At 41.4% G+C, this 14,234-nt stretch overlaps 1 protein-coding gene across 1 annotated transcript in view; it reads left to right on the forward strand.

Moving 5' to 3' along the window:
• The window catches only part of grm3 (glutamate receptor, metabotropic 3), a gene marked incomplete at its 3' end in the record, with an annotated part of 41,358 nt that overhangs the window by 24,059 nt on the left and 3,065 nt on the right, over positions 1-14,234 (forward strand). The window contains exons 5-9 of the mRNA XM_083894048.1: positions 5,545-5,787; positions 5,914-6,103; positions 6,994-7,303; positions 8,873-9,066; positions 9,317-9,449. Of these exons, the coding sequence (XP_083750174.1) occupies positions 5,545-5,787; positions 5,914-6,103; positions 6,994-7,303; positions 8,873-9,066; positions 9,317-9,449 (1,070 nt within the window). The remainder of the gene's footprint in view (positions 1-5,544; positions 5,788-5,913; positions 6,104-6,993; positions 7,304-8,872; positions 9,067-9,316; positions 9,450-14,234) is intronic.

Genomic DNA, 14,234 nt, shown 5'->3' on the forward strand with positions numbered 1-14,234 from the left:
CTATAGACGAGGCACCGTTTCTGCAAATGTCTTCATCCACACACACCCTTCCAAAATGACTCTAAATGCTGTAGTGCATATGCCAGGCCTGTTCATGGTGCTGTAGTGCTGCTACTCCATGCACACACAGCATGGACGCTGTGTACAAACCTTTTTAAATTAAGCTTAATTGTAGTTATGTCAGATTAACGCGTTATTGATGGCGTTAACGCAAACCAATTTTAACGGCGTCAATTTGTTTATTGCAAGATTAATGCTCTTTTTGGCCATGCAAACTTGGTAGTTTTTTTTCATATGCTATTGCAACAACAAGTAACGTTAGAAAAACTACTGCACCACACTGGATCTATCTTGACCGGAAACAAAACAAAAGGCACGCTGAATTCACTTGTCACTTGTTCACTGAGTCTCTGTGACATAGGAGGAGTTTATGGCCAGTTGCTTTAGATGTATTACCGGAGAACCAACAAGGGTTCTCCGATGAGGACAAGCCGTAGAACCTTATATGGTTCTACATAGCACTTTTATTTCTAAGAGTGTAGGTCATAATTTAAATATTTTACACTAAACTGTGAATATTCGCACCTGGATAACAAATAGTATTATTACATACCCATACTGGTTTACACCTGAAAACAGTTTTGGAACAGATATTCCTCGTTTGCAGAGGATGAATCATACATCTTACTTTTCATTTTCTTTTCACTGAGCCAGCTGAGGTTCAGTGATAGAGCAAGTCATGTTCCAGATGAATATCCTGGCTCTGGTAGTCTACATGCTGATGCTATACGTGGAGAATGGAGTATGTCATAGCAACTTCCTGTTGTCCTGTGGACAGGAAAAATCTGCAGTGATGACTCCTGTGGGGGCAGCTGAAAGAAAAGGAAAAAAAAACTGGTGGCTCAAACATTTCATTCATCCAGGTAATTGTCTCAACATCAGCCCAAAGGCCCATCACCAAATTGTGCATCTATGCTCATGAATCCAAGAGGATAAACTGTAATTATTGTGTGATGATTGTTTTTATCCACCTCCAACTGAATGACCATGGTATTATGTATTATGTAGCTGACATAATGTAAGAGGTGGGGTGCACTCTGGACAGGTCACAGTCTATCACAGGACACAAACATATTCGGCAATTTAGAGTCTGCATTTTCATTTCGACTTTTCCACCACAATAGCTGCTCTGGGCTGTGGTGCTATTTTTACACCTCTTAGCTCATGCCGCTCTTGCTGGGCTGGCACACTATGTCTTTTTGGCTAAACAATGATTCAGGGTTCAATTAAGCCCAATGAGATGGGCACAGAAACCTGCTGAGCTAGTTATCAAATGCTATAGGGCTGGGCGATATGGAAAAAAGATCTCATAACTATATACTTTTCACATAATTCAATATCAATATTTTGCATATCATGATATAAATCACATCAATATGTCTGTCAAGCTTAAAGGTTTGTACAAAGTGTGCATGCCTTGTGTGTATATGCCATGACTTCTTATAGCGCCATGTACAGGCCTTGCACATGCACTACGGCATTTAGTCATTTTGGGGAGTTTGTGTGAATTAAGTTATTTCTTGAGAAGATGCCATGTTTACAGAAATCTTTTTTAAAACACACAACACTGGGAAAGTTCTGTTTCTGTGTGGATAAGACTGAAACTGACCTAATGATAATGTTGTTAACATACAGCTCCACCTAAGTTAAAATCCTTTCTGGCAAACAGAAACAGTGTTGAGGAAATGTATCAGCTCTCTGCAGACACTAGAGGAGTCTTGGTGGCCTTCACCTGCTCTAACTTACACCCTCATACACTTTCCTGATTAGGCACTCTGTCATTTCAGCAAGGCTGTTGTTGTTGGCCAAAGGAAGGAATTGTCAATGCACGGTCTACCGTTAAAGCGATACTTACCTTTCTTTCATGTCTCACAGCACTTAGTAAAAATGTGAACATGAACACCTCCACCTCCCTCAAAGTCCACCCTCCAGGGCGGAACGGCAGCGGCTATGCGCATGCGTGATTCATTTAGCAGCCTGGAGGCAGACTGCAGAGGTTACCGTGCTTTGGGAGGTGATCCCGGCAACACATGCTGCTTGTTGAGCTCAGTAACTGCAGAGTGATATGTGCTTTTTAATTGGTCATACTTTTACCATAATAATATGAGAATTAAATAATGATGAGTTTCAAAACCTGGTGGGTTTATCTTACGTTTTAGAGTGTCATACGCTTATTAGGAGCAATTTACCAAAGAAAAGTGTAAAAATGCAAGAAAGGTAAGTATAGCTTTAAATGTGTGAGGAAAGTCGAGGACATCACAGCGACTTTAAATACGTCTGTGGGTTAATGTTGTTATATCTTTAGTCAGTATAACACATAATTACCACATACAGCTAATTAGACTTCAGCAAACATCTAAGGTCTTAATAAGATGCAGTTCTGATAATCAGCGAGTGGCAAAGTGTTTCTGTGAGTGTGTATGGGTTTCTAAAAGGAGGAGGACCCCCTTGTCTGACTGTTCCCTGTTATTAACAGACTTTATTATCTGTCAACTTGCAGTATAATGGATTCATATCTCATCTTTGCCAAAGATATTATCAGCACTGTCTTATTGGAATCATATTCATTTAGCTGTCACCGAAAAAACATTTATCCCCAAATTCCAAAGACTTGACACTTAGAATTTCCTGCAACATGGGGAGAATCAGAGAGATAGACGGTTGGGTTGTCTCTGTGATTTATGGATTTCATAAACCATAAACCACCCTCTGCTGTCATCTGACACACCATTCTTCTCTGAACGTGCCACGCTTTCACAACAATAGCACAGCTTTAGCACTAAACAATACAGCTAACAGCCGGGTCAGAGTTCCATCAACATGGCCTACCACAGTGCTCACAGCGATGCCTTAACCATCACACTGTCCAGCAAAACCTACACACTTTTCCTTTCAAGCTTTTATCTGCAATCTGTATATTAATTCCACTGACCCCAACAAGCTGAAAGATACATTAAGGCTGTTTTTCTTGTCTTTTTCTTGAAAATTGTCAAACCATTGATACTGCTACAATAACTGCCAGATATAAAATAAAAAGCCCAGACCACATGACATAATCCCACTCATAAAATGTTAAAAGCTGAGTAGAATTAAATTAGCCCAGCTAACTCCCAACTCCATTTCAATCTAAATTTGCGATTGAGTATGGGTTGTCAAGGGTTTAGTCCAGTGGCGGCTGCTGTTCTTTGAGACCCAATTATTGATACATAAATTCTGCCTTCCACTCTGTCTAAACTAGACATAATATAGTTGTTCGCGTTCTACTGTAATTTCAGTAATGAAATGTCAATACAACAGTACATATTTGACCATTTATTACATGGCCGGAGGAGGCAGAGTTTCCCTTGTCTTAGAGCAATCGCCTCCGGTGTAGTCAGACTTTCAAGAGGCGTGACCAACGAACGCAGGTCAAAATGCTTTTTTGTCAGTCAGACCAACGACCCAGATGACGTATGCAGAGCCACAGAGAACATGTCAACAAATGTGGTCATTTTCTAGGAGCTATGGCTATCTATGGCGTCTAACAACATTTTGCCCGGAAGACCTCCATGGCAAGTTGCTTAAACAGCTGAATCAAAAGACAGATGCTGGATGCTGCATGTTGGATGTTTACAAAAGCTGCTAGACATTGCTGCTCTATCGTCATTGCCCACCTCTAGAGTGCAAGGGTGATGTTGTTTCATCAAATCTCTGGATTCAGCTGTGTTCACCCAGGCTGGATTAAGTCGTGAAAGTTAAGAATCATGAAGATTACAGTGCAGAAACACATCTGACATGTCAGGTTCAACTGATATCACAGAAACAGAACTGCCTTTAGATGCTACCAGGTCAATCACTTGTATTGGTATAGCACCAAGTCATAACACATTATAATACATTATTTTGTGAACCAACCCATCGTCGTCAACAGTTAACGAAAGGGGGATAAAACCTGACTTTATAAACCAGGGATTTTTATGTACAATTATCCGTAAAAGCAGGAAAAGGTGTAAATTAACAGTTATTTATACTGTGCCAAGGCTTGGTATTGCAATAACTGCAACAGCCCTGAGGCACATTAGAGTCTATGCAGCTGGGCAATGATGACCAAGAGCCTTGTTATACACTGAAGAGTGATGCTTTGTAAAGCGAGCATATGCTGCACTCTCCCCAGCCACATCATCATTTGACAGCAGCATATAACACGCCGCTCTGTCAACAACTCAGAGTTGATTGCCTTGCTGTGGGGACAGAAGTGGCACTGGAGCAGTGACACACACTTTGTCTAAGTCAGAACAACCCAGTGTCAGCCCTGGCAAGTCCAACGCTGCATGTATCAAATCAAAATGGGCTGTTGTTTTTTTTTCTTTCCTCAGTCCAGATGCCTTTGTCCTTGTCTTTTGGTTGTTGCCTTTTTATGGTTTTCTGCATCCTGCCAATTTTACAATCTCTTCTATTCCTGCATCCTCAGGGTAGATGGTAATCCTTTCATAACAACTTGTATACAAACCAATTTGGAAGTTTCTACAGCATACCTCCCTCACATAAGAGACCCAGAGGCTAATTCTATCAATGTGTGGGTAGCTATAGCGCTGTCCAGGGATTCAGTCTTCTGCTCTCATGCCTATGACTTTATGGGCAGTTTGTTAATGATGCATTTGATAATAAACTTTCTGAGACTAGATTTTAGAGCAGTTTTTGTCCCCATGTGGCCCAAGGGAAGGATGGGGGGGGCCATTGATACCCACAGGTATCACTAAGCATACCAGGCATTTATAGCCTCTTAGCCAATACTTTTTAACAGACTGGTCCTCACTAATGAAAACACTATTGTGATGTCCTTAACCCCGGATTTCCACCGGGCGCGTTACAGCAGCGGTGCGGTGCCTTGGGAGCCAGCGGTATTCACGGAAGATCCCGCGATAATCTCGAACGGACACGAGTTCTCGAGATCCCGCGATAGACTGTGTGTATAAAGAAAACAACAACAACACAGCTTCTTTCATTCTCCGACATGGAAGAACTGTTGATCTGGTGTCATAAATGATTTGATGTTTCTCCACTTCAACATACAGTCTCTCGTCGTACATTATGACTCTCCAAGACGCTCTGATTAATTGACTGTGCTGGTAGCACCGGTCATGACGCAATGTTGATGTGAAGTTGTGACAGGCTATATGACCTGCGTATTGTGTTTTATTTTGAAAGGGGGGCGTAAGTGTTTTACTTTGAGTCTGTGTTGGACTTCCTGTCTGGTGCGATCTGCTCTGTTGAAATTTATGCGGTTCAGCAGGTTGATTAGAATGGACGCTATTTGCAACGGCGACCTGTAACACGTCCAGTGGAAGTCCAGGATTACTGTCTGTTCTGAACTCCTAGGGCTTAACTGACCACGGCTTAGTGTCTCCGTCCTCACTGGCATCAAGGAGACATCAATGGGATGATTGTTTTTGGTTGTTGAGGTTTAATCTCTTTTCCGTTTGTCTTATCACTTTCTTTCTCCAGCCCCTTTCGCTCCACCAGGCAGTGAGACAACAGTCAAGTTTGATTCCCAGGGGGACGGCATAGGACGATACAATATCTTCAGCTACCAGCACTCTGGTGATCGTTATGGTTACGTGCCAGTAGGCGAATGGGCTGAGACTCTGAGTCTGAGCAGTGATCTGATTCATTGGCCAAGAGAAGCAGTGCCCACCTCGCAGTGCAGCGACCCCTGTGAGCGTAATGAGATGAAGAAAATGCAGGCAGGTAGGAGACTGAATTTCAACAATGTTCCTTTTCGTCACTGCAACATATCAAGCAGCAGTGCCTTTTGAAAAAAAAAAAAAAAAACTCAGACTGTCACACTCTGCTGCTCATATTCCTGTTTTCCAGGTGAGTACTGCTGCTGGATCTGCACAGCCTGTGAGCCTCATGAATTCCTAGCTGATGAGTTCACCTGCTCGCCCTGTGCTCCTGGCCAGTGGCCCACTGATGACCTGACATCCTGTTATGACCTACCTGAGGACTATATAATGTGGGAAGATGCTTGGGCCATTGGTCCAATTACTGTTGCCTGTGTAGGGTGAGTGATAAAGGGCTGTGAAGGCTGAGATGTTTCAAGGAAACTGTTTGTCAGACACTGGATTTACCAGGCATCCACTACGGAGACTCCAAAGTATCACACAGTTAAAGAGCAAAAAATTGTGATATTTTCGAGCTTTTCAAAACCACAGGGGCAAAAGTCTCAATTATGGATTGTGTTAACTTCAAACCCAAATTGCAATTGTTAGCATGTCATATCAATGAACGCTACTCTGTGTCCATTTCTCCTTATTTGTAGAGGTGTTTTTAAAGCTTATGAATATGTACCAAACAGATGAAACAAATCAGTATTACTGTACAATTTAAGGCAGCAATACAGCAAATAGTTCAAGGGAGATGACCATAGGACATGAGGAAGAACCATGTAGTGATGGGAACGGCAATTTGTTCAAAAGATTAGTTCACTGAATCATTCAGTGCTTAGAAGGAGCCCTGTCAAGACCGAGCGCGAACAATATTTACCACGTCCGTGAGAGTCACCTCCCCAGTCTCACAGTTCAGTGTGTCAGTACGTTCACGGGTGAGTGACTGCATGAACTCTCGTGCCCTGACAGACTCCACCTCCCTCCCATCCATTTGTCACAGCCTGTAGTGAAGCTTGCTGTGGTCAGAGACTTGGGGATGACAGAGTCCTCTTTCCTGTCCTGGCCTCATCCGGTTTGCTGGTGGCAGCAGAACTGTAAGAGATTAATAATCAGTTAGAGATTCATCTGAATTTGGTGACATCATTAACATAGTGACATCATGCCCAGTAGTGACTGTGGTTATTACAGCATCAAACATGTGTTTACCAGTTTATAAACATGTCTTGCAAAGTTTGATTTCATAAAATTCCTATCCGTATAACCTATGGAACCTTCCTGTCTCTAGGTTCATGTGCACCGGCCTGGTGTTCTGGGTGTTTGTCCGGCACAATAACACACCGCTGGTGAAAGCCTCAGGCAGGGAGCTGTGTTACATTCTTCTCTCTGGGGTCTTCATGTCCTACGCCATGACTTTCCTCTTCTTAGCCAAACCATCTCCCGCCATCTGTGCTCTGCGTCGCCTTGGCCTGGGCACATCATTTGCTGTCTGCTACTCTGCCCTCCTCACCAAAACCAACAGAATTGCCCGGATATTCAGTGGTGTGAAAGACGGAGCGGGTGCAACGAGGCCGCGCTTCATTAGCCCATCCTCTCAGGTCAGCGCATGCAGCATTATATCCTACATACATCAGTTAGTGTTATGGACAGATCTTAACTTTAATGTTTAACTAAATCCCAAGCCACTTTTTCAGTTGTAACCAGTGTATGGGTTTCTAGTAATTAGTCATTATTTTTTGATTCAGGCGTAAATGTTTACAGTTTAGTGTAAAGTAATGATGAAATAAAAAACTTTGCCTATTTATTGCCACCTATTGGTTTCTTAGTCCACGATTGTGTCATTGGTACTTTCATCAATTATTGTCCAATCAGCAAGAGGCTTTTTGTTCCAGACTCCTCCCACATTTATTAACACTGGAATTGTCATTTCCTTTCTCTCTTCACCTCTTGAAGCATGGTTTAAGCCATTGAGAAGCTTGATGACAGAGCACCTCGTTTTTTTCCATCAGAAATTATGTTGTTTTGTCCACAAACCAAAATGATTCACATTTAATGTTTTCTCTGTTACATGGAGCAAAGAAAATAAGAAAATATTCTCGATTAGAGAATCAGAGATTTGGTTTTAATCTTGAAAAATAGCTTCAAACAATCGATTATCAAAATAGTTTATTATTTTAGCAATTAATTATGAATCGATTACTAAAATGAATACAGTTCTATCGGCTCTACATTGGTGAACAGAAGAGGAAACAAGGGATAGGGCTGATCCATGGTGGGGACCCCTAAAGGGAGAAGCTGAAAGAAATAGAGTCATTGGGCAGAGTTAGAGTTAGGGCCATTTCCAATTCCTATCTCAACCCTCAATCTTAACCCTCAATCTTAACCCTCAAGCTCAACCCTTAATCTTAACTGGCCCTCAAAACCAAGTGTTGAGGGTTATTTTGTCACTTAGAAATGGGACACCCCTTAAATGCAGATACGTCTTCAGACTGTGGGGGGCAGAATAACGCGAAAGCTGCGTCCAGTCTGTCAACTCCGAAAAAGAAGAGGAAGAACATACGATTCACGATTATTTATTTATTATTTTATTTCAGTCAAGTTATTAGGTTGTCAGTTAGTTATAAGATGATACTCATACAAATACCACAACGGACATATTCAGCTGACAGTTACCACACACCACGGCTTATTGAAAAGTAAACCATAGCAAACAATCGCTTGTCCACACTGGCCGGCTATTGACAAACGATCGTAAAATAAAAATAAATGTTACGTAACAATAACATCACTAATCCATAATATGGGCCTAAACTAAGATAATACAATGGTTTTCATAATTTTTATATCTCTATTAACAAAGAAAATACTTAATTTGTAGCGTACTCGTTTTGTGCTTTCGGCGCCATCTTTGTTATGTCGAAACACGCAAAGCATTCTGGGTAGCCCTTGCTCCCAAGGGTGGTCTTGGAAAATCTCAATATTGAGGGCGATACAGCCCTTAAACTTGCCCCTCAACTTAATTTTTCTGAGAATCGGGACATCACTTGCACTAGAGGGAGCGCACATTTTTGAGATTGAGGGTTAAGCAAGGAATTGGAATTCACCCTTAGAGTCAGAAGAGGGGGTTTAGTTACCCTTTAACATTCGCTTGTCCCTTTTTTTTCTAGGTGTTTATCTGTCTAAGCCTAATTTCCGTTCAATTAGTGATGGTGTCAGTGTGGCTGCTGCTGGAGGTTCCAGGTACACGGCGCTTCACGTTGCCAGAGCGACGGCAGACTGTCATCCTCAAGTGCAATGTACGCGACTCCAGTATGTTGCTGTCACTGGGATATGACGTACTCCTGGTCATCCTGTGTACTGTGTAAGTGAGTTATGAAAAGCTGCTTTCAAGTGATTTGTGTCTGTCAATATTGGCTCCATTGTGTTTTAAACCTGGGCCCTATCAAGGTGGTGTTTGAGGCACCAATGACCCCACCATGTATGCCCCATGTCTTAGAGGTGAAAAAACCCTTCAAATGATGTATCTATTTTATCATATTTCAGAGGTGGTAGGTGCTGATGCTATTCCCCATGGTGTATGCCTAATCAGAACCATGGCTCTCTTCCTCTAGGTATGCCTTCAAGACCAGGAAGTGTCCAGAGAACTTCAACGAGGCCAAGTTCATTGGATTCACCATGTATACCACCTGTATCATTTGGCTGGCCTTTCTCCCCATCTTTTATGTTACATCAAGCGACTACAGGGTACAGACACACACACACACACACACACACACTCAAGAACAAATGTTGGTTTCTGTGTTCCTACAATCCTGAAAAAAGAGAAGGATCACAGATTTTCCTGTGCTGGATAGGTGATCTCAAAATTATTATATTATTGTATAATCATTTTATATTAACATATTATGTTATTGTTTATTCAAAACGGTCGAACGGTTGAATGAAAACTCAACCACTGAAACGAGTGGTCACCACACACCGGGGGGGAAACTGGTAACTGGTAACTTCACAAACACACTAGTAGTTGGTTTTTCAGTGTTAACACCACAACCATTTACACGTCTGATATCTATTGTGCTTTTATTAGTCATCGCAACTTCAATACCATCTGACAGCTAATGAATAACAGCTGCTTTTGTTATTCGTGACTTGTCCATGATACTTAAGCTGCAATGACGCAGGAACATTGTCTGATGTATCTTATGCAGCATGTTAGTTATTACATTACATGTCATTTAGCAGACGCTTTTATCCAAAGCGACTTACAATTGAGTACAACCGACATGGGGTGGAGTTGAACTTGTGAGCATGATGTCTCTACAGTACCGGTCTAAACCTCTGAGCCACTCCACCCCAGTTAAAATGATTCCGAAGCGCTGCTGGTTCTGCTGGCCTGAAGATTGTGTACAGCTTTCATAGGCAGCTTTGTTCGTAGAACATATATACATTTGTGCTCAAAAGTTTACATACCCTAGCAGAATTTATGATCATAATTACAACAAACTATCCAAATGACCCTGATCAAAGTTTCCATACCCTGGTGATTTGGCCTGATAACATGCACACAACTTCACTCAAACGCAGGGCTGCCAACTTTTGAGAAAACCTTGGAGTGAGACATCGTGGCATGCGGAGAAAATGTATGAAGTTACCACCACACACCCAATATATTTATTTATAGTAATATTTTATGCATCCCAAGTTTATTAATGCTTTATACAATATGATTTATGGATTATTAATAGTGAATACTAATTATGTTTTATACAATAATAAATTAAAGCCATAGATAATGGAATAATATAGATACCCTTGTCCTATATGTCCAATTACTTTACCACTGGACTACCACTGTTAGGACGTATGCTGTAATGCCGGTTGGCGGTTGGAACGTCGGTGTGGTGCGTGTCATTACCCAACCTGTACCGGAAAACTTGATCCATTCTGCGTATGTGATTGGCTGAATTCCTAGAACCATTGATGCTCGGACACCTCTCTTGCCGCTCAGTATGATGCAACTGATCCTAACCGAACTGTCTAGGTGTCGCGGGTGCGAGCAGTTTCAAATGTTTCAGAGGATGGATGATATTCGCACCATATGCATACCGTTTTTAATCGTGATGTGTACTTCAGCGTGAGAAATCGGAGCTGTGCCGTGAGAGTTGGCTGTTATGCAAACGGTTTTGAATGGCGATTAAAGGTAACCATCTTCAGGAAAGGGATATAAGAAAATATCATATAATATTTGGTGTCATTTAACAACAGTGGGTCTTACAGGGTTAAGTAGGTAAAGTTCGGGATGCAGTGGATCAAAATGTCAGCATTTCAGGTGCCCGTATGTAAAATGTGGGTGACAAAGTTTTTTTAATTCTTGGTGGAGGTCTGCGCTGTCAGTGCTCTTGTTTGCATTCATTTTGATGAGTAAAATAGATTCTAAAATGTATTTGCAGTGTTCACTGAATGTAAAGCTTCTGACGACAGCTGGCTAACTTGTCTTAGCATAAAAACTAAAACTATTATTATTATTTTAATATTTATATTTATCATAGCTATGTACTATATATCTTTCAGTTGCCTCGGTCAGCCCCGGTTTGACCTTTCTGTATTGAGTTTGCATGTTCTCCCTGTGTGCATGTGGGTTTTCTCTAGGTTCTCAAGTTTCCTCCCACAGTCCAAAAGGGGTTCTAAATTAACCGTAGGTGTGAGTGTGAAAGTGAATGCTTGTTCATCTATGTCTGTTGGCCCCGTGATGGACTGGTGTACCCCCGCCTTTCAACATGTAAGCTGGGATTGCCACCAGCGGAACTCATATGGAGGATAAAGTGGTAGACAATGAATTAATGAATGTTTGTATGCCAAACAACTCTATTATTAATCATCACTGACCTTCTGGGATCAGTTTTTGTCCCCCGGGAGGTCTATGTGTCTCCTCAATGTTGATTAATCCAAGTGCACACACAGAACAGTGAGGTAGGTACACAGGTGTTGTGTAAGTTTGAAGCTACTTAACTACTCTCTCTGCACAGTAGCAGAGTAGCAAACATACAGGATGTCAGACTGCTGACATATGTTCAATGTTGATGGTTTAGCTTCAGTGTTCACCTGATCCATACAAATCTGGAGCATACACACATTTTATCTTAGGCACGCACTTCCACACACAGACAGCAGTGTATCAAAGGGAGTTAAAGACAGGGGGCTGGCTAATCTGGCTTTAAGATGAGTAAGGTGAAAGTATATCAACAGCATGACAAAAGCCAACTCACACACAAGTATACTGTGTAGAGTAGGAGATATTACGTTAAATAGTTTCCTACTGTTGGCAGTTTAATTTACAGCACTGTGATTTTTATGAGTTGCTATTATACATACATATTTGAAACTTAATGGAGCTGCTTGTGAGAAATTGATTGTATTAAGTCATTCAACTTAAAACACACTCAACTGAGATAAATGTTCAAATCTCGCTCCCTCGACTGCACACACTTAAACACACCTCACGTTTAGTTAGTTATCATGTATTGTTTTTTATTTTGGTGATCGAAAACAGTTTTTCAATTTTTTGTTAGTTTTCGTTAACTATAATTACCTTGGTGCATGATTGGTTCAACAAACTACGTGGCAACCTCATATTTTTTTTATTTGGATTGTCATATCTGCTTTACGCCATATTTCTTACGCACCTACTAAAGGTTTGACACTGAATATTGCTCTAACATATTCACAATACAATATTTATTGTGATATTCTAATTATATCCACAGTATGATACTGTATTTACTGCAATATTTTGATATTAGCGTAGCTGTGAGTAGCTGCTGTGTGGTGAGTGAAATGCACTATGATTGCTGGAGCAGGACATGGACTCACAATCAGGACATTCAGACACAGGTTGTAGAAAGCAAGAGTTGTTTACTGATACAAAAAAGGTTTGGTACATGGGCAGGCAGTCAAAATAAGCAAAGCTACTAAAATCACTAAGGTTGGGGTAAACTTAACAGAGCCTAAACGGGAAAATGCTGGAGGACTGATTGATGAGGGAAGTATACTGTATAGTGCGGTCGTGGCTAATTGAACAAAGGTGAAAGTAATGAGGGTGGGACATGTAATCAAACTGGTGATCATCACAGGAAGTAAACAGATCTGCAATGAGAGAAGAATGTTCGATTTCAAAATAACACAGGAAATGGCACAGAATGAATAGTGTTACGCAGTGGAAAGGATGATGGGTACAAAAATGTCTCTTAAGTACTCACATGTCAGAAGAACTATAATGTGTGCAGCTTCCACAATGGTATCAAGAACCTTGCAATATCATAATGAAATGCATCATATCATGACATCCTTAAACAGTAATGGTTCTGGCAAACTGAAAGGGACATAAATCATACAAGTTTCTCGCAGATCTTCTGCTTCTTTCAGCTTCTCCCTTTAGGATTGCGGCAGCAGATCCTCTGCCTCCATTATTGTTTTTAGCGATCTGCTTATTTGATTTGGCAAAGGTTTTACACCGGAAGGCCTTCCTGATTCAGCTCTCCCCACTTGTCCAGGCTTGGAATACCCAAGACAAATTTCTACTAAGAGAGATAGTAAAAAATAAATGCATTCAGCTCTGACTACCACAAAGATAGTGTTTGACAAGTTCTTTTTGATCTATCCTGTAGTAGTTCAGCAACAAAGAGTTATATTGTGACTTTACAGGCCTCATTTTCTCTGTGTATGTAGAGAAATTGGTTGGTTATAAGTATTTATATATTAAAGCTCCCATAGAATGGAAGTACCAATTAACGTGCGCCATTACCTCATTTATGAAGCCCTGAACGTTCGAAACAAACAGTTCGGCCACTGCTGAGAACGCTGTGTTGTATTGTAATCTCAGGCTCAGTGAGATCTCTGAAAAAACCCGGTCCTGTTACATAAACAGCGATTCTCCTGAACAGCAGATCCTCCTGCTCTGGGCACTAGTCCGGGTACATCCGGTTGCGTACATTGAACCGCAGAAGAAGAAGAAAGTCCGCTGTGTAGGTGTTTCACGAGCGACAGTGTCTTCTGACTCTGGGTCTGACTCCGGGTCAAAGACGTAAAAGGGACTGTTAAACACTGTTAAAATAATGATAATGAGTAGCAGTGCATCCTCCGCTCCAGAGGGGGGAGCTGCGCTTCTGAGAGCTGGTGTGCTGATTACGTCACTTCCAGGTATTGGCCAATCACAAGACGGTTGGGAAAGCCGTCCCTGGCTGGCCAATCACAACACAGTCTGTCTTCTGGGTGTGAGATTTCAGTCTTAAACAGCGCCGCTGACGAGCGCTTCAGTGAGGAGAGATTTCTATCGGCTCATTTACAGCAACTCGGCAACTTTTTGACCATAAAAACAAGTTCATGTATGTAAGTAGACCTCCATAACTCACATATGTGTGCGATAGGACCACTCTATGGGAGCTTTTAAAACGGGCTTTATTATATTTTCTCAAAGTGCCTTTGAGAAAATGTTAAATATTACAGATTAGTATCACCAAATTAGCACTTAAT

The sequence above is a fragment of the Microchirus variegatus genome (genome assembly GCF_963457635.1).
Source record: "Microchirus variegatus genome assembly, chromosome: 8".
Taxonomy (NCBI): domain Eukaryota; kingdom Metazoa; phylum Chordata; class Actinopteri; order Pleuronectiformes; family Soleidae; genus Microchirus; species Microchirus variegatus.